General features: G+C 49.9%; 1 protein-coding gene across 1 annotated transcript in view; it reads left to right on the top strand.

Moving 5' to 3' along the window:
- Positions 1 to 1,073: 1,073 nt before the first annotated feature.
- Positions 1,074 to 20,385, top strand: part of ANKRD33B (ankyrin repeat domain 33B) — a 91,131-nt gene continuing 71,819 nt past the window's right edge. The window contains exon 1 of the mRNA XM_082620500.1: positions 1,074 to 1,548. Coding sequence (XP_082476626.1) covers positions 1,195 to 1,548 — 354 coding nt within the window. The 5' untranslated portion in view covers positions 1,074 to 1,194. The remainder of the gene's footprint in view (positions 1,549 to 20,385) is intronic.

The following is a 20,385-nucleotide window of genomic DNA, read 5'->3' as shown; positions in this document are numbered from 1 at the left end:
AGAGGCCAAGCGCCGGCCAGGGAGAGTCCGGGGATGGGATCACGGCCGTCGCCTGCGGGCCTGCTCTCTGGGTTTGGCGGCCAGCCGCGGAGTCAGCACCCCGTCTCGGCTTCACGCAGTTAATCCGTCTCGACTCCGCAGATCCAGGGCACGGTGACATTGGCCAGGGGTGAAGGAGGAGGGAACCCTTCTGGCCTGGAGCCGCCCTTTCGCACCCAGATGTTACCCCCTGAGGATCCTGGACACCTGCCCAGGGACGCTCTTTTAGGAGTAACCTGAAAGCCACAGCTGGTCCGGGTTCTGAGTGACCTGGGGACTCCGCGAATCCTCCCCCCGCGCCTCACGCCCCGCCCCGGGTTGGGACAACCCCGTGGCAGCACGGAGCTCCCAGTTCAGAGGGGCACCAGGGTGGACACCACCTCCCACGCATCCACTTGTCCTCCGTGCCCAGTGCGCCCCGGGGATGCCCGGGTCTGAAGCCGGGAGTGAAGTTGGCCCCGGAGCCCAGACTCCTGGGAAGATGCAAAAACGGGCTCCATGCCTCGGACGCTGAGAAACTTCCCCCACCCCAGCCCGGAGGCCTGACGCCCTGGGCGGCTCCGGGCCTCGGGGATCTGGGCGTTCCCGACGTCAGAGCAGGCTCAGCCCGCGGCGTCCTCCGACTCCTACCTTCGCCCTCATCCCCGGGGCCGCCGGAGTGGAGGGGCGGGGCCGCCCGCCACAAGGGCGTTCGGGTTCTGTAGTTATTGCTTCTGGTGCTCCCGCGCGTGCATTTCTCCGCTCCCCGTCAAAGCAGCCGGGTGCGCTGTCCCCGCGGGGCCGAGAAGCCGCTGCTTCGCTCTTAACTTTTGCCAGGATCGGGCCTGCGGGCGCGGGACACGGGGCGCGCGCCTCCCCCGCCGGGGCCGCCCCGCCCGCCCCCCGCCGGGTCCCCGCCCCTCCGCACCCCCCCGCCAGCCGGCCGCGCTCAGAAAGCCCCCGCGGCTCCGCCCACCCTCTAGGGGTTTTCTCCAGCCTCCAGCGACTGGAGTCCTGGAGCGCAGCCGCCGGGCGCGCGTTTCCGCCGAGCTGGGGCGCGCAGAGCCTTGCTTTTCTGGGGCCGCAAGAGACAAGAGGCGGTGACCTCGGTGCGCGCCCCGCGTCCCCGGCCCCCGGCCAGCTCCCCGGCCCCCGGCCCGCGCCCCGGCCGCCAGCATGGTGCTGCTGGCCGGGCCCGGGCCGGAGGGCGGTGGGGCGCGCCGCGTGTCCCCGCAGTCGCCGTCCCCACCCCGGGACGCGCAGGCCGGGGAGGACCCAGCTGACTTCGAGGAGTACGAGGACTTCTCGAGTCTGCCCGACACCCGCAGCATCGCCTCGGACGACTCCTTCTACCCTTTTGGAGGCGAGGAGGAGTACAGCTCCGTGAGCGCGGAGAGCGTCCCGGAGGCCGTCCCGGAGGCGGCGACCCTCCTGCGCGCCGCCTGCGCCAACGATGTGGGGCTGCTGAGGGCGCTGGTGCGGCGGGGGCCCAGCGCCGAGGAGGTGCAGGAGACCGACCGCAACGGCCGGGTAAGCGGGCGTCCCCGCAGGTTTCGGGTGCCCTCCGCGTTCCTCCTATTGGCCCTCGCCACCCGGATCCTGACTCTGTTCAGCGCCCGCGGTGAACCCTTTTCCTCGCTCTCTGGGCGTGGGGCACGTGTGGAGCCCTGGGTGGCCTGCCCATCCCGGGCTGGGGTGGGGCGGCACGATTGATCTGCCCGAGGTCACAGCGCCGCGGGGGCCGCCGCTAGTCCCGCGTGCTCGCCGCAGCCCCCTCGTTTCCCGCCCCCGGAGTCCTCTTACTCCCGCCTGGGTCCCGCGCCGGGATCCGGGTTGGAAGCCCCTCGCCGGTTCCCTTCACCCTCGGTCCCCTCTGACCGTCACCCTTGCTCGCCTGCCGGGGAGAGCTCTTCTGCCCAGAGCCCCACTTGCCTCCAGTCCTCGGCCCGCGCGCTGCCCCCTGCACTTTCCCTTCCACGCCCGAGCGCGGATCGGCTTGTTCCCGCCCCCCGGGTTCGGAGTTTCCTCTGGGACCCCCTGCTTACCCTCCCCCCTCCCCCCTCCCACGCCCGGCCGCTCCTGGTGACCTGCCAGCGTGATGTCCGACTTGGCTGTCTGCACGGTCACCGCGGAGAGCCAGGCCCCGGGGAGAGCCGCGGAGGGGCGCACGCCCAGCAGGTAAGGCAGGCGGGCGTGGAGGTCGGGAGAGGCACGGGGTACGCATCAGTCAGGGCGAGACCCAGAGACGATGAGAAACACTTAGAAAAAGTTGGCTTGAGAGGAACTGGCTCTCAGAACACAACCCACCAAAGCAGCTGGAGGGAAAAACCGCAGGGTGACCACGGTGACCAAGTACCCGTGGTCTGTGCTGTGTGCATAGTGGCAGAGATCTCACCTGATTGTCACATTCCCCGGTCCCCGGGGGTTCCGCAGCCTCAGCCTGGCACACAAATCGGGAGGGAAAGTGCTTTTGCTCGGGAGCCCACGCCTGATAAGAAAGAGGTGCATTTCCTTGGGAACTGGTGGGACCCTGTACCTTTGGTTTATCTCAGGGGGCCGGCTGGTTCGCCCCTGACTGTGGTCTGGGCCCGGCTTAGGCAGACAGGAGCCCGGGGGAGGGTCATTTTCTGCTGCTACACGTATGGCCTAACTTGACACAGCATTTGAACTTGGGGAAGGTTCTACACTTGGTGTAATGTGTCAGGTGGTGCCGGCCCTGAGGCCCCTAGGGCTGGGGGAGCTAACCTGGGGTCCTCGTGGGCAGATCACCCTGGTGGCGCTGGGACACCCGGCAATGACTGCATCTCAGCCCTCCCTCTGGTGGCCAGGCAATGGGTGCTGTTTCTGCAGGCTCTGCTTTCACTTTTACTAAGGTGACTTTGCACAAACAGATGCTTATGTGAGACCTCACTTTCCTGAAGCAGGTAGCCAGGGCTGCTTTAAAGGAAGCCCGATAAGCATCAGGAAAAACACAGGTAGGGTAGGTCTCTCCCGGGTTTCGGGCAGCCTGGGTTCTCCAGTGGGCAGGGGTGGGCCTGGCTCACCAGCCCCCACTCTGAGGCTCCACTGGGCTGGGCTTTGTTGTTTCCTTTGGGGCCAAAAAATAAAAATTGGAAAACAGCTTCATTGGAGACCACTGAGAACAGCGTAAACCGTCCCCAAGGGGCTTGGGTCTGACGGACTGAGTTTCTGGGCCATTTTCAAAGCCCCTCCCTCAGTGCAGAGTCAGAGGAGGCTGGCTCCATCCTCTGAGCACCCCTCTGCCCCAGTTTACCCGTTGTGATGTAGGGCTGACAGCAGCTCCAACCACCCGGGGTTGTGAGCATGAGACGCCCTAACACACAGCACTCTGACATGTCCGTGTTTACTGTCTTGTCCTGTTTTTCACTCACCTACCTTCTCCTTGCTCGGAAGAGCCGTCCTCCAGCTTTTTATCTTTTTTCCTTCGGCCAGGCAAAGCTCTTTTTCTCTTTGCTTTTGCCCTTGATTAAAGAGCCTCCCTTTGTTTTTCTGCTTTGAGTCTCCTCTCTGCTCCCCACCAAATCAGGATGGAGAAATGGCACTCGGCCTACCAACAGCAAGACCCCCGGTTCTTTTATCTTCTGATCAGAAGGAGAGCGTCCTGGGTTCTGGGCTTTGAAGGGGTGAGGCGAGAGCTTCTGTTCTTCCCAGTGTCTTCTTGATGCTATTATCAAACAGCCTCTGTCTATTCTGAAACACTTCGAAAGAATAAAGTGTCTCAAGGTCCAAAACATGACCCTGTAGCGAATGGGAAAATGAGTCACCGTTGAGTGGTTATTGCAGACCTACTGTGTACAAAGCACGGTTTGGCACTGCAGGAGACTCCAAGGTGAATCAAACAGTCTCTGCCTTTTAGTTGAGGAAGAACTCAGAGTAATAGTACCCAGTGCTTAGAGAGTAATAGTACTCAGTGCTTCTAGCCAAAGGCAGGATGTGAAAGGGGCCCTATAAAAATGCAGAGCAAATGTCTTGGAAGCAGGGAGCTGAGGACAATTCTGGAAGCCCAGCAAGGGGAGCCTTTTGGAGATGGTGGTGGGAAGACATTCTAGCCAGACAGATGGAACGAAGCGGGTGGTGGCAAGTGCCGTGTGGTTGGTCGCAGTGCGGGATGATGTGGGTGCTAAAGCCGGAGAGGCCTCCCAGGGCTAGCTGATGAGAGGCTGGCCTGGAGCAGCCGGCTAAGAAACAGGAAATCGGGAAACAATGTGGTTTCAGCGTGCCAGGGTCCGGCCTTAGGGCTGTGGTGTGCCTCCCCAGATGGCCATTCAACTCATTCACTCACTGCCTTCAGGTTCTGGTCTTAAGGGCATCTCCTCAGGGAGACCTTTCCTCCCATGCCTAGCTAAGCCAGTGGAGTGGCATTGGGAGCTGGGGAGGGCAATCCAGGTGTTCAGAGACTAAGGGCTGAAATTGTATATAGGTAGGGTGGTCATCTGAGAGGACATGTGACATTCAAGTAAAGATGTAGAGAAGATAACTCGGGAAGAGCACTCCAGACAGAGGGCACAGCATGTGCAAAGGCCCTGAGGCAGGAGCCCTTTGGGACTGGTCTATGATTAGTAGCAGTAAAAAAGCTTACAGAGAGCCCAAGAGCTTTTGCTGGAGGAGCGGGCTAATTGCATTAACTATAGAATTACAGGTGCTGCCTGCAGCAGCTTCGCAAAAGAAAAATGTCTCTAAAGGTTTTTTTTGGGGGGGTTGTTTTTGTTGAGCTGTTGATCTCTGGTCAGTTAAGAAGAGAGTTTTCCTGAGCTGACAGAGGTTTCATTTGGTTGGAGTAACTAAGGATCATGTTTGTTTTAAGGTATGTTCTTTCCTGGCTCCTGAGGTTCATAGAATTTCGGGTGTGGCTCAGCACAGTCTTCTAAAATAGTTATTGCTCTAAAAGGATGGTGTAATTGAATATGCAACCTATAAATATCTGTCAAACAATTATTCAGCAACATTCAAAGTGTGCTCTGCTGTCCCGTACACTTATGCGTGTTTTGTTCCCACTGACGCTGGGACAATGGAAGCTACCACACTTCTCCTTCTTAATTCTTCACTTCCCTCTCAAGGTTCAGCCTTACAGCCCTGAGAGCCCTGCAGACAGTACTGGAACCAAAGGAAGTGTTTGTGCTGTGTTCACTGTTACAGAGCGGCAGTTTGAATGTCAGACAGCTCTTGAACCAAATTAGGCCCAATTATGCTAAATTTAAAATATTGTACTCCTTTCTTTTACTTTTTATTTATTTTTATTTATTTGTTTTTGGCCATGCCCCGCAGCTTGCAGGATTTTAGTTTCCCCGACCAGGGATTGAACCTTGGCCCCCGGCAGTGGAAGCACGGAGTCCTAACCACTGGACCGCCAGGGAATTCCCACTCCTTTCTTGATATAATTCTTCTCATGCATGTTTAAATTCCAGGGCCTCTTGCTGAAGTTTTTCGAAGGCCTCTCCAGCCATTTGCTCTCATTTGCTCAGGAAGATCCACACTGCAGACCCAGTATGGGGGTGTCTCCCTTTGCTCCTGGGGGGCTTAAATGTTTCATAGATTTGTAACAGTGATTGGGACCTTTATCTTGACATATACATGAGAAATGTTTTGTTTCTGTTTTTGTTGGGTTTTTGAATACCATAGTAAGATTTATAAACTTTGGAATCACCTTTCTCTAAAATGAGAATCAAGTTTGAACTCACACCCCCTTCTGCATTTACCAGGCCTCAGTATTCATGGGCCTGCATGCGCTTAGAACTGGCTGGTTGGTACTGAAAGTGAATTCTGGCCTCAGGCCTCCACATGTCTGTCGAGGGTCATCCAGCAGAGCAGGAGCCTGGCTTTGCTGTTTGGGGATGTATCAATATGTTAGTGTGTTATGTGCACATTTTGAAGTGTGGGAAAGGGGGTGAGGAGGGAGAAGGAGCAGATTAGACTGGGAGCCCAGGGGGCCAGACCAGAGAAGCTGAAGTGAGCCTGGGAAAGCCTGGGCTTGGGACAGGCAGGCTGACAGGTGTTGGCCTCTTCCTTTCTCCACTGACCAAGATGGGGGCCGCTCTGGGCCCAGAAGCAGTTGAGAGGCTCATTTGTTTTGTTTTTTTCATTTTTTTTAAAAAAAGGACACAGTTTTTTAAAGAGCAGTTTTAGGTTCACAGCAAAATTGAGGGGAGGGCACAGAGGTTTCCCATATACCCCCTACCCAACCCCCCAGGCACATTCTGCCCCGTGCCCCCATTGTCAACATCCCCCATCAGAGTGGTACATTTGTTATAACTGATGAACCTACACTGACACATCCTAATCAGCCAAAGTCCACAGTTTACATTAGGGTTCACCTTTGGTGTTGGACATTCTGTGGGTTTGGACCAATGCGTAATGATGCTTATGCATCACTGTAGTATCATATATTGCCCCATTGTGTTCTTCATGTAAGTGTATCAGTTACCTATGGCCACAGCAATGCTGCATAACAAATAACTGTGAAACCTCATGGGTGTATACACCAGTCACATTTTGCTAAGGGTGGCCCAGCTCAGCCAGTCTCAGCTGGATTTGCTTTTAGCTGGGGTTGGCTGCAGATGGCAGGACTGGGAAGGTCTTGGCTGGGGTGGCTGGTCTCTGCTCCATGTGATTTCTTGTTCTCCAGCAGGCTGGCCCAGGCTTGTTCTTCATGGCAGGGCCAGGGCTCCCAGGAAGCAAGCAGAGCGAATAAGGTTCAGCTTCAGTTCTGCTGAAGGAAGTTAACAAAGCCAAGCCCAGATTTACCCTCTAAGTGTGAATTTGCTCTTGTTTGTAATGAATGCTAGTCACTAACCCTAAGCATTTCTGTTTATCTAAAATTTATTTTTATTGAAAGACATTTCAGATAGGTGCCCAAGAAGAGGGTATCAAGACCCTCCCATGTCCTAATCATTCAGCATCAACAAGTGTCAGCCCCTGAAGGCCAGTTTTAATTTTGATGGAAAGGATTATAGGATTTAATGCCACTTTTGGGGTGTTTGTGTGTGTAGGAAGATTTCAGAAACCTAGGAGGACCATTGTCAGGGGGTTTTGAAGCTGGAATGGATTTTAGAGGCTAGTGGTCCCCATCATTTTGTAGTAGAAGAAAGTGGGGCTCAGAGAAGAGGGCAGCTAGATGTATCAGGAGAGCTGGGTTCTAGAATGACCCGGAAGCTCTTCATGATCCTCCTTTTGACCCCCGCCATGGGCCTTTCCAAGGGGCTTCTGAACCTCCCCCCCTTTGCCTCCTGGCTGCCCATGAAGAATGGGCTACCTAGAAATTCTGTGGGGTGGTTTGGGTGACTTTGAACATTTGATTTCTTTTCCACCCTATGCTTGTAAAGGAAGACTAATGCAGGTATTATAAAAATCTAAAACAATAAGAGAGCTTAGGGACTCTTTTGGAATCTCATTTATTCATTTAACATTCATATCAATATAATATGTGAGCTGTTATTCAAAGCTATTTTGAATGACAACTTCTAGTAGATATGGCTACAGTATAGGAAAAGCTTTAAATGTTATTTAGTTCATTGTAACTTACTAAAATTCAATTCCTCCAATCAGACCTTTAGGTCAGTAACTAATGGTTATAGGATTGTTCAGATTTTCTCTTTCTTCCTGAATCCACTATGGTAACCTCTATTTTTCTAGGAAACTGTTCCATTTTTTTCCCCTAAGTTTTAAAGGTTAATAGTATGAAGTTTTTACAGAGTTCTCTTTTTAATCTCTGCTATAACATTATTATATCCTGTTTTTCTACATTTTTGAATTTATGCTGTTTCTCTTTTGTGACATATTATCAAAAATATTTTATTAGTCTTTTCAGAGAATCAACTTTTGTTCTGGATCTGTTTCCTCCCTCACTATTTCATCAATTTCTGCTTTTCTTTTTATTCCTTCCTTCAGGTTTCTTCTGCATTATAACTTTCAAAGTGTCACTTTTGTTTTTTTCCCCACAAGTTTTGATATGTAATATTTTATTATTGTTGTGTTCTCATTTATGTTATGATTTCCTCTTTTTCTGACCTAGAAGTTATTTAGAATGGTGTTTAAAGTTTTTAAATACATATTGTTAAGCTTTATTAAAATATTTATTTACTTTGGCTGTGTTGGGTCTTTGTTGCTGCGCACGAGCTTTCTTTAGTTGTGGCAAGCGGGAGCTACTCTTTGTTGTGGTGCGCGGGCTTCTCATCGTGGTGGCTTCTCTTGTTGTGGAGCACGGGCTCTAGGCATGCTGGCTTCAGTAGTTGTGGCACACAAGCTCAGTAGTTGTGGCTCACAGGCTCTAGAGCGCAGGTTCAGTAGCTGTGGCGCACGGGCTTAGTTGCTCCGTGGCATGTGGGATCTTCCTGGACCAGGGATCGAACCCGTGTCGCCTGCAATGGCAGACAGATTCTTAACCACTGCGCCACCAGGGAGGTCCCTAAAATAATTTTAAAAACCTGATTCAGAGACTATGGTCTGCATGATATTTTGAAATTTCTTGAGACTGGCTTTACAGCCTATTGGGCCAGTAATTCTAAATCATAACCATGTGACATTTTATGATTTCTCCAAATTAACTCAAAACAGTTCCATATGTAAAACAATATGTAATTCCCTTTAATTAAAGGAAATAAGAAGGATGTAGAGAAGTTGTTAAAATATGTGAACAAAGGAAATATGCTTCATTCCAGATGGTTGGGAAGTAATTCTTTTAGACAGCTGGTCGAATGAAGGTGTATATATGGCTCTGTGTGTGTGTGTGTGTGTGTGTGTGTGTGTGTGTGTTCTTATGAGGTCAGATTTTATGATGAAGTAGGAAGTTAAGAATCCTTGCTGTCACTCAGTGTCTGTGTACAAAAAGAATAGAGACTGTTTTCAATGGTGTTCCTGAATTTGAAAGACAGTTGAAGGTGGCATTTACTTATTTATTTCTTCTAAGTCAGAGACACAGAAATTCAGGTAGACGTGAAATCCCGAGTGACAGTTGGCTTGGTGGCAAAATTGGATTGGAGTGGTGGGATTTGAGAGCAATTTCAAAGTAACGGAAAAGCAACGTATGCTTACAAAGGCACATCTACGTCAGCTCCCAGGAAGTTCACATCCAAAGTAGGCATGTGATACGGCGGAGAGCCAAGCATTTCCCTCTGGCTTCTGTTTCTGAAATTTAACTGACTCTTGGGTTAGAGGCCACCCCTGGTGAGGGACATCCAGCGGAGCGGGGTGTGGAGATGAGGCTGCCGAAGAGGCACGAGCCCTGCTCAGGGGCAGTGCCTGCCCAGTAAAGGGTGTTAAATTCACAGTAGCACATTTTCCGGAATAAGGGAAGACACATGAAGTCAGTTTAAAAGTAAAGGAAGATGGAGAAATTAGGCTGAGTGAAAAAAAGTCCATCTCTAAGGATTATATGCTGTAGGGTTCCATTTATGTAACCTTCGCAACGTAATGCAGTTGGAGGAATGGAGAACGGATGAGAGGTTGCTGAGGTAAAGCTTTGGGGAGAGGAGTGGGTGCTACTCTAACTGGGACAGGCCTGCTTCTAGATTGTGTTGGTGGTGGTTATGGGGAGCTTCACGAGGGTTAAAATGGCAGAGAACCGCCCCCCCAACACACACACACGTGACTGGGGACACCTGAACAAGCTCTGTGGATTGCAGCCACGGCCATTTCATGATGTTCTTGTACTGCAGTTATGCAAGATGTAGGTATTGGGGAAGAATGCCCAAGGGGGCAACTTCCTGCCTGTCTATCACTATTTCAAAATCAAAAGTTTAGTAAAAATGAAGGAGGGCATGCATTACCTTTAATCTGCAGTCCTATCGTATGAATAGACTGGATTTTGGAAACTAAAGTAGGATCAGAGCTGGTTAGTACAGAGGAAGTAGGACCGACTGGGAATATTGGGTGTTTGAACCACTGCTACTCGAGTGTGGTAAAATAAGTTAGCAGCATGGCTTCCTCTGGGCGTTTTTCCCAAATGCAGGATCCCAGGCCCTCCCTAGACTTACAGAACCAGAATCGACACTCACTTTAAGCTGGTCTTGGTGATGGGTATGTACGCTTGTTGGAAGAGCTCTAGAACTTTATTCTGAGAGTAGAAAACAAGTGTGGTGGCCAAAGATAGCAGGCTTAGGTTGGTCACATGATCCTGGACAAGTCACATGATCTTTCTATCCTCAGTTTCCTCTAGATCCCCATCTAGAAAACGGGGATGCTTTTTATGAGGCTGACAACACCTCACAGAGGTTCTAGGGCCTAAAAAAGTGACTTACACGTACAGTGGGTACCACATCATAGGCGCCTAGTGAGTGCGGCTGTTGTTTCTATGGGTGAGTTAACCTCAAGATGGGTTTCCAGTCCTGCTGTTTCAATTTCAGCCAAGGGAAGAGATGGGAGCAAATTAAACGTCTAACCAAAGAGGAGTGGTCGAGAAAATGGTGTGTCCGCTGGGTAAGGACCCTTTTGTAAATGTAGGCATTAGTTAAGAGGGTCGATCTCCTGTTACGTGTTCATACCGCAAGGAAAGTGGCAGTTGGAGCCATGGGTGCAGGTGAAGAGGGTGGTGGGAGGAGGAGGGGCAGGGCAGGGGCTGGGGCCACATCTGGGCACATCTGGGGAGCACCTTTGATTACGGGTGGGTGGAGGCAGAGGCTTGGAGGAGAATGAGCGGGCTCCAGACTGATGACCAATGAGGAAGGAGAACACCCCAAGGACGGCAGAGATAACCATTGTGCCAGGGACGGTCACGAGCCCTTTTCCTTTCTTCAGCATTTCCCGTGAGTTCAAGTTAGGGCAGAGCCCCTGATGGGAGCCCTTGTGCATCCCGGGACTTGCAGGGCCTGATTCCGTCGTGATGTCCTGCCGTGAGCAAGCAGCTGCTGTGGGTCCCCAAAGTGTCCTTCCATTTCTGCTTCTCCTCCACTTTGTCAAGCCAGGCATCCCCAAGGGGCTGGCCCTGCCCACTCCGATCAGGAGGCCCAGGCTGCATCGCTGCCTTCTAGACCTTCCAGCTCTTGTATTTGGAAACACAGTAGTCGTGCGCTAAAAATAGCAGTGGTGACACAGCTGCCGGGAAGGTTTTGCGGAGCTGTGAGTCAGGCCTTCTTTCCTTGGTCATAGGAAATGGGTGGGTTTCTAGGAAATGAATTCCATGTACAGTGGCGCCGGAATGGCCCGATGGCCAGCTGGGGGTGAGGAGTCCTTGTGTCACCTGGCGACGCTTCTCCCTGCTGACCGTCATGCTTCAGATGCTCCAGTTCTTTGGGGATCCAGTTCATCCGCAGTGAAAAGGGACACAGGAGACACTGCGAAGCAGGGGAGAGAGTGACTCAGGTGTGTCTTGTCACCTACAGGACCTCCTCTTTTGAGGCCCGCAGGCTCACCCTCCATGTGCTGTGGCTGGTGGGAGGCATCCACTGGCCCTACAGAGGGATCAACTTGCTCTGATCAACTTGCCCAGGATTTTCTCATGTTGGCACAGAAAGTCCCACATCCTGGGAAACCCCTGTGCCCCTGGCTAGCTGGGGTGGTTGGTCACCCTACCTAGGAAAGCCACTCCCGTGTTGGGGCCACACACAGTGTCACCTCAGAGAAGCTGAAAGGCCCACCGACTGCAGAATTCCTCCTTTAGCGGAATCTGCAAACCCTACTTTGGAGGAAAGCTGCTGCATTAAGTTATGGTATCTGGGGCACGCCCACTGGGAGGGAAGCTTTTGCCTAAATGCAGTCGCTTAGACTGGGTTCTTTGATCACAGGCCAGAGCTGTCTCCCAACGGGGACATTATCTTGGGAGGCTTTTGGGAGACAGCACAACCCTTGATCGGGGGGGCCCATGGCGGGGGCGGCCCATGGCGGGGGGGGCCATGGCGGGGGGGCCCATGGCGGGAGGGCCCATGGTGGGGGGGCCCATGGCGGGAGGGCCCATGGCGGGGGGGCCCATGGCGGGGGGGCCCATGACGGGAGGGCCTGGAGCGGGGTTAAGTCTCCACTGCCATACATGAAAAGTAGAATAAATACATTTTCCTAAGAAATTCAGCTACTTAAAATGCACCAGGGAATCTCTGGTGAATTTGTTTTTAATAGAAATAATTATTTTAAAATGTTTGGTGTAGGGCTTCCCTGGTGGCGCAGTGGTTGAGAGTCCGCCTGCCGATGCAGGGGACACGGGTTCGTGCCCCAGTCCGGGAATATCCCACATGCCGTGGAGCGGCTGGGCCTGTGAGCCATGGCCACTGAGCCTGTGCGTCCGGAGCCTGTGCTCCGCAACGGGAGAGGCCACAACGGTGAGAGGCCCGCGTACCGCAAAAAAAAAAAAAAATAAAAAATAAATAAAAAGTTTGGTGTAAGTAAATCTAAATCCTTTGGGTTTGTTTAGAATGAGGTACAAGTGTATGGAGTTAACTCATTTCATTTGTGAAAGGCAGTGACTTACAGTGATTCTGCTAATAATACCATTGGGTCCAAGAATACTTAAGATACTGTTACATTGTTTTTTTTAAATAACCTAAGGTTAATTTGGTTGAGGGGCCCTTGAAAATAACTGAAAACTCATCAACATTCTGTTTGCATCTGGCAAGTTCCATCTATCAATCTGCAAATGGCTTGATTTCAGCATAATGCGTGGAGCAAATGCGTGGAGTCTGTCTTTCCTTATCAATAGCATGCATACTTTAGAAAAAAGTCAAAGTAAGAAGAAAAAAGACTTGTTTTTGAAAAAAGACTTGTTTTTCAAAGAAGTGGATATTCCTGAATGTTGAGTATTAAAACAGGTTTTAGTCCATTTGGGCTGCTGTGACAGAATACCACAGACAAGGGGGCTTATGAAAATCAGACATTTATTTCTCACAGTTCTGGAGGCCGAAGTCAAAGATCAGGGCCCTGCGGATTCAGTGTCTGGTGAGGGCCCGATTCCTGGTTCGTAGATGGCCATCTTCTCTCTGTGTCCTCACCGGACAGAGCAGGGGAAGGAGGTCTGTGGGGTCTCTGGAGGGACAGTCATCCACCCTCATGACCTAATCACCTCCCAAAGGCCCCATCTCCTAGGACCATCACACCTGGGGGTTAGGATTTCAGCATATGAATTTTGGGGGGACACAAACATTCAGTCGATAGCAAAACACATCAAATACTGAAGGAATCAGTAAAAAAAAAAAAAGCATTTATAGTGTCTTTCCACTTGCAGAAGAGGTACATAATTTTTCAAAATTTGCTATGTGTATGACTTTTGTTCAGAAAATTCCAGACTCTCTATGTGGAAAATTGGATGGCTTTACATATAGAGAATCTCCATATCTAAAAATAGGGAATCCTGCTATTCTGTGATTTAAAACAAGAGTTCAGATGAATAAAATGAAATCATTGAAAATTAAGTAGTCACAAGATGCTTAGAAATAGAAAAAAAAATTCTCAAAGAAGACAGAGCCTTTGAAATTCTAAGTGATGGGAAATCCCCAAAATGCAAAATAAAAGGAAGTAATCTAAAAAGGAAAGTGAAGAAAATGGATTGTTTTTTAAAAAAGCAGTATTGATATATAATTCACATACTATACAATTCACCCATTTAAAACCGTACAATTCAGTGATTTTTTTAGTATATTCACAGATACGGGCAGGTATCACTGCAGTCCATTTTAGGACATTTTCATCACTTCAAAAAGAAACCTTGTACCCTTCGGCAGTCACTCCTCTATTCCAAATTCCCTGCAGCCCTAAGCAACCACTAGCTCCTTTCTTTGTTTACATTACTTATAAAAGGGTTTTTATGAAAGATGAACTATATGCCAACGTATCTTGACAGTTTTCTCAGCAAAGGAATACAACGCACTTCACCACAAGAGGTGCCTGCCAGACAGGGTGATGTGTGTGGGTTCTGCTTTCAGGGTCTTAACTGTAAGTTTCCTATAAATTACAGTGTATGATAAAAAATTACGTTTTTTACAAAGTATGCAAAGCCGCAAACTTGAACCATTTCACGGTGAGCCTTGGGCCGAGCTGTCCTTTTGTTCACCTCTACTTGGGCTTGCTGACCTGTCGCTGAGGTCCTCAGTGTGGCCTCCGTTCAGTAGTGTCGGTAGCAGCTGGGGCCTCGTGACTCAGGAACTGGGGTGGCGTCAGCACTCTGTTCAGCAACCTCCCAGGGGATTCTGATGTGCACTTTGGGTACCACTGGTCGACTGCGTTACCATCTTCTGTTTAATGTGTCTGCCAGCGCTGCCTAGGAGGCTCTCTCTCCACCTGGGCACGGCCTGGCTGTCTATCTAGTTTGAGGAGAGGATGGAGGGCCAGCCTGGCTTTGCCCTTGATGGGGTTTCCGGGGCAGGGGACTTGGGAAGTGCCCAGTGAAGGCCGTGGATGGACTGTCACCGCCATCCCTGCCCCTCTGTGTCCAAACCCCTCCCCCAGTGGGCTTGGTCCCCACTTGCCCCTGATCCGGCCACTGTTCACCGCCGCCTCTCATGGCCTCTTCCATCTCTTTCCCTTCTTACATCTTCGGATCTCTTGTGTCATAAAAAAGAACACACACGCACAAACTCCACATCAAACAAGCCCAAGCCTCACTTGCCTGCAGGCTCCTGAAGTCCTGTGCTTCCCAAGGCCAAGGGTGTGCGGGGCTGGCGGGTGCCTGCCCGGTGCCCAGCCTGGACCCGGGGGCTGGGGGGGCTCTCCTGCCCCAGCTTGCTCTGTTCCGACACCTCCTCTGGCAGCCCCTGCAGCTCAGTCTTCAGCTTCATTGTTGGGTGTTGTGCAAGCGTCCCTTCCTGGGTCCCAGCCTCACCCTCTTGAGCTCTGATTTCTTCCCTCCCAACCCACCCCCTGGAACTGCTCATGGCCATGGCAGGGCTGCCTGCCTCCTCTGCCCCCCAGCATTTTGGGCACTGTTGTCTGCATGATCTTGACCGTGGCCTGACTGGGGGTGAAAGCATCCGTTCCCCGCAGCTGGGATCACGCCTCCAGAAGCCACTTGCTGGGACTCCTTAGGTCTTCCACACATTGCCCACTTCCGGTTTCCCCTGGGCCTTCTGGTTGCCACTTCTTTGCCCTGAGGCTCTCTTAACCCGCTTCTCTCTTTACTCCCTGTGGTGGTTATTTTTAAGTGTCAGCTTGGTTAAGCTATAACACCTAGTTATTCAACCAGACTAGTGCCATGAAAGTATTCTGTGCATGTGGTTAACAGCCATGATCAGTTGACTTGAACTTAAGATGACCACAGACAGTCTGGGTGGGCCTCATCCAATCAGTTGAAGGCCTTAAGAGCAAAAGCAGGTTTCTTGGGAAGAAGGAATTCTGCCTCCAGACAGCGGCGTCAGCTCCTGCCTGAGTTTCCAGCCTGCCAACCCCACCATCGTGTGAGCCAGTTCCTTAAGTGTCTGTATCCGCTGTTGGCTCTGTGTCTGCAGAACGCTGACTTGCATATTCCTTGGGAATCTCACCTGCTTGGCAGAGCCCCCCGGGCTTGTACAGCTGATGCCAGCTCTCAGCCCTCGACTGCTCTCCCAAGAGCCACACTTGCATTCAAGATCAACTGCAGGGTTTCTCCCGCCAACCTCCCAGCATCTTGTACTTTTCTGTGAACTCATCCCAACGCCCCAGCCCCAACTTATAGGCACCATTTCTGTTGCCAAGACTTTGTGGGGATGTAACCTGTGCAGCTCCAGCGCTCTGTGTTTGAGAGGGCCTGTGTTTGGTGTGCTGATCTGCTGTTGCTGTCTTGAAATTCTTCATGATTTTGAACCTGGGGTCCCTTGTTTTCACTTTGCACTGGGGCTACAAATTACGTAGCTGACTCTGCCCCATGCTGCTGGCTGCTCCTATTTGCAACCCTGGAGGTGACCCAGCCTTGCCCTGCTCCCATTTCCAGTCGTGTTCTAAGCACTGCACAGTTTCCAGTGATGGTCCCCACTTTTCACTGGAGTCTCACCACCTCTCTAACTTGAGGCTTTGAGACATCTCACTTTAACAAATGTGGGACTTCCTCTCCAGTCTCCCCACTGCATCTCACCACTTTCTGGTCTGTTCTGCGACTACTGGTTTTACTTTCATTTGTATGGCTCGTGGTACAACAGCATCCTCTTCAGAAGCCCTTCCTTGAAGGCCCCTGACAATAGTGTTTCAAATGCCTGCCTGATTTTCCACGGTTTCCTTTTGTGTCACAGAAGCGGGTGACTTTCTGTCCCCACAGCCATGGTAGATCCTTATTCTCCCTGGGACACACATCGTTCCCTTCTCTCTACTGCAAGGCAGTGTCACCTTCCCCGTGAACTCCCGTGCCCCTTGCTGGATGGTTTCTCTCTGACTTTGGAATCTCATCACAATTTGCAATTTGTTTATGAAACTCCTTTCTTTCTGCTTTGTTTTATAACTGTTTGTTGATAATTGCTGTCTCTGAGCTTGATGAACTCCATGAGGGAAAGTCCTCAGCATCATTCATTCAGCTTGTGTTCTCTTCAGTCAAACAGAGTTTGTTGCACATAGTAGGTGATTTGTATCTGCTTATTGGATAAAATTGGGCTACTGTGTCTTGCTGCCAGTTATATAACCTTGATTTGAAAATACTTAAAAAGATAGTTTCAGGTCTTACATTTAAGCCATTAATCATTTTGAGTCGATTTTTTTGGTTGGTGTAAGATAAGGGTCCAATTTCATTCTTTTGCAAATGGATACAGTTTTTCCAACACCATTTACTGAAGAGATTATCCTTTTTCCATTGTGTGTTCTTGGTGCCTTTGTCTAAAATTAGTTGACCATACATGGTTGGGTTTATTTCTGGGCTCTGTCTTCTGTTCCATTCATCTATGTGTCTGTTTTTGTGCCAATACTATACTGTTTTGATTACTATAGCTTTGTAATATAATTTGAAATCAGGAAGTGTGATGCTTTCAACTTTGTTCTTCTTTCTCAAGATTGCTTTGGCTAGTTGGGGTCTTTTGTGGTTCCATATGGATTTTAGGATTCTTTTTCCTATTTCTGTGAAAAATGCCATTAGAATTTTGATGGGGATTGTGTTGAATCTGTATACCTCTTTGGATAGCATGGACATTTTAATAATATTAATTCTTCTATATCTTTCCATTTATTTGTGTCTTCTTCAATTTCTTTCACCAATGTTTTATAGTTTTCAGTGTAAAGATCTTCACCCCCTTGGTTAAATTTATTCCTAGGTATTCTTTTTGATGCCATTGTAAATGGGGTTGTTTTCTTGATGTCCTTTTTTGGATAGATCTTGGTTGGTGTAAAGAAATGCAATTGATTTTTGCGTGTAGATTTTGTATCCTGCAACTTTACTGGACTTGTTTATTCTAACAGTTTTTTTTTGGTGGTGTCTTTAGGGTTTTCTCTATATAGCATCATACCATTTGCAAACAGGTAATTTAACTTCTTCCTTTCTTATTTGGATGCCTTTTATTTCTTTTTCTTGTCTGATAGCTCTGGCTAGTACTTCCAGTACTGTGTTGAATAGATGTGAGAGTGGTCATCCTTGCCTTGTATCAGAAGTTAGAGGAAAGACTTTCAGTTTTACCCCATTGATTATGATGTTAGCGGTGGGCTTGCTATAACTGGCCTTTATTGTGTTGAGACTTCTCAACCTTGGCACTGCTGACATTTGGGGCTGAATAATTCTTTGTTGTGGGAGCTGTCCCATGCATTGTAGGATGTTGAGCAGCTGCCCTGGCCTCCACCCACTACATGCCAGTAGCACACCTGCCCTGCCCCAGTGTGACAACCAAAAATGTCCCCAGACATTGCCAAATGTCCCTGAGTGGGTGGGGGGAGCAAAACCACTCCCTGCTTGAAAATTACTGAAATAGAGAATAAAGGCAGCAAAACTGTTTGAGTTGTGGACAAGAGTGCCTTTTACATGGAGAAATTCCCGAGTTTGTAGAAGGATCTAGAGTATTTGTCAAGCCTGGTTGCTCTCTCCTCCCTCTTCTCAGTGAAAGTTTGGTCAGGTGTTGTTTAAAGTGAAAGAATTTACATGGCTTTAGCAGAAGAATTATATCCACCAGCTCCTCCGAGTCCACAAAATGAGAGAAACCTATGATTAGAATTACCAGCACTTGTAAACACTCCTCAGTTTCTTATTTGGAGTATTTCTGGTTAGAATCTTAACATTTGACCGTTTTTTCCTTTTGAAAAATACTCATAATTGGACAAGTTGTGCTTTTAAAAATGTAATACGAGGAGATTAGCCCCAGGAGGCATGACACATCCACTCCAAATTTCATTGAGTCCGCCTTTCACGATGATCACTCCATCTTTATCCAGACCCAGGAGGACCTTGGAGGCGGCCACCACATGCTCAGTGGACATTTAATTGATAATGAAGCTTATGAGGAGCCAGAGATGACCATTTCATGCCTAGCAAGATGGTGTGCGGTGCATTCTACCAGGAAAACTATCAAACACTGTGCAGCAGTTCCTCCTTTAAAAAGAAATATCACAAAAAAGTGTGTACCCTGCACCAGGTACTGTTCTAGGGAAGAGAGCTCTGAGCAAAGGGGGAAATTCCCATTCAAATGGGACTCACATGCTTTTGGGGAGGAGGAGAGGTAGACCAGGCAGGGCACGGGTTATGCAGTGTTGGGTGGATGCTGAAATTCTCCCTGAGGAGAGAACCTTCGAGTAAAGACACTGTGGAGGGGAGAGTCTCCCTGCATGGTTGTAGAGGAAGATTGGTCCAGGCAGATGGAGCAGCAAGAACAAAGGTTGTGAGGTGGAATGTTCTGGAGCAGCCAGGAGGCCAGAGGGACTAGTGTAGAATGAAGTGGGGGAGCCGGCAGGAGCAGTGGTCTAGTGATACCACTCAGAGGCAGACTTGGGCAACTAGTTAGAGCAGAAGAAAAAAGACCACTTCCACTCAGACGTGAACGTTTTAGTAATGTCTCACTGAGATTTGGTGCTCTTTCAGGAGGACAGAGTGTTCCAGGCCAGAGGTTTTTTAGGACTGTGTGGTGAGCTTGCCTGTTGCCTCATAGCTAACTGGACTGATGCCTTTTCAATATTCATGTAATTAGATCATCAACTATTTCACGGATGCACATGGCATTTGAAACTGAGCTCCCCAAACACTGTCCTTAGATGGACAGATCTGTTTTTGGGCTTGTCATCCGGTGTCCTTAAGCTTTGCTCTTTATTATTTGTTTGTTTGTTTATTTACTTATATTTTTTGGCCGTGCTGCGCAGCATGCAGGATCTTAGTTCCCAGAACAGAGATTGAACCTGTGTTCCTTACAGTGGAAGTGCAGTGTCTTAACCACTGGACTGCCAGCAAAGTCCCAAGCTTTGGCTTTTTAGATCTGACTTCAAGTCTGGGGGATCATTTCTTTCTTTCTTTTTTTTTTTTTTCGGTATGCTGGACCTCTCACTGTTGTGGCCTCTCCCGTTGCGTAGACTGGGGCACGAACCCGTGTCCCCTGCATCGGCAGGCGGACTCTCAACCACTGCGCCACCAGGGAAGCCCTGGGGGATCATTTCTTGAACAGGAAATGTAAGAATGTGATTATGTGAGTCTGTGGAGCACGAGGCTTCCCTCTTACGAAAGGAAACCCTGAGAAAAACCCCTAAAACTAAAAAACACTTCCTGGGGGCTTGTGGCTTCCCCTGTTGGTCTCTGGCCTGGCTTCCCAGAGGCCTGTCTGTCTGAGAGGTGTGCTGGGTGCCCAGTCGGAAGAGGAGGTGTTGGGCCGTGAGGTTTGTCGGGTTTCCACCCCGGTTTGAGAACACCACATGGGGCATGCATCAAACAGAGAGATGCGAGGTTCTGGGGTCAGAGATTCAGGACGGCACCTCTGAATGATCACACCACCCTCTGACCCTTGCTCCTTTACTCTGATATTTAACAGTAATATTTATTAGATATTTCTTTCTGCTTCCAATAGAAATATTTAGGTGTGGAAAATGGAAAAAAAAAAAGTACAAAGGAGAAAATAAAAACAAGTGACCAGTACCTGGAAATAATGCAGTTAACATTTGATATGATCTGCTCATCTGCTAGGCCCCTCCCACCTCCTTCCTCACCTGCATGGAGGCACCCATCCATCCTCCACCCTTTCCAGGTCTTCCCTGATGCCTTCTCAGTGCCCAGGGATGATGCCTTCTGCATGCCAGGCCCTGGGCAGGAGCCTGGAGGCCCAGAGAGCTACAAGTCCTGGGGCCCCGTCCGCAAGGAGCCGACAAACGGCAACATGGTCTTGAGAGTTTCTCCATGAGCTCAGTGCCACGCTGAGTAGTACAGCTGACCGTTGAACAATGGGGGATTAGCGGCTCCACCCTCCTGTGCAGTGGAAAACCCACACAACTGCCATCTCTGCCTGAAAAACAAAGGAATTGATAAGTGACTCACCCAGGGGCAGGAAGTGGAAACAGTTTGGGCAGTCTGGACTCAAACCC

This window comes from Mesoplodon mirus, assembly GCF_964341445.2.
Source record: "Mesoplodon mirus genome assembly, chromosome: 5".
In the NCBI taxonomy this organism is placed as follows: Eukaryota; Metazoa; Chordata; class Mammalia; order Artiodactyla; family Ziphiidae; genus Mesoplodon; species Mesoplodon mirus.
This window is presented reverse-complemented; position numbering and strand designations above follow the sequence as displayed.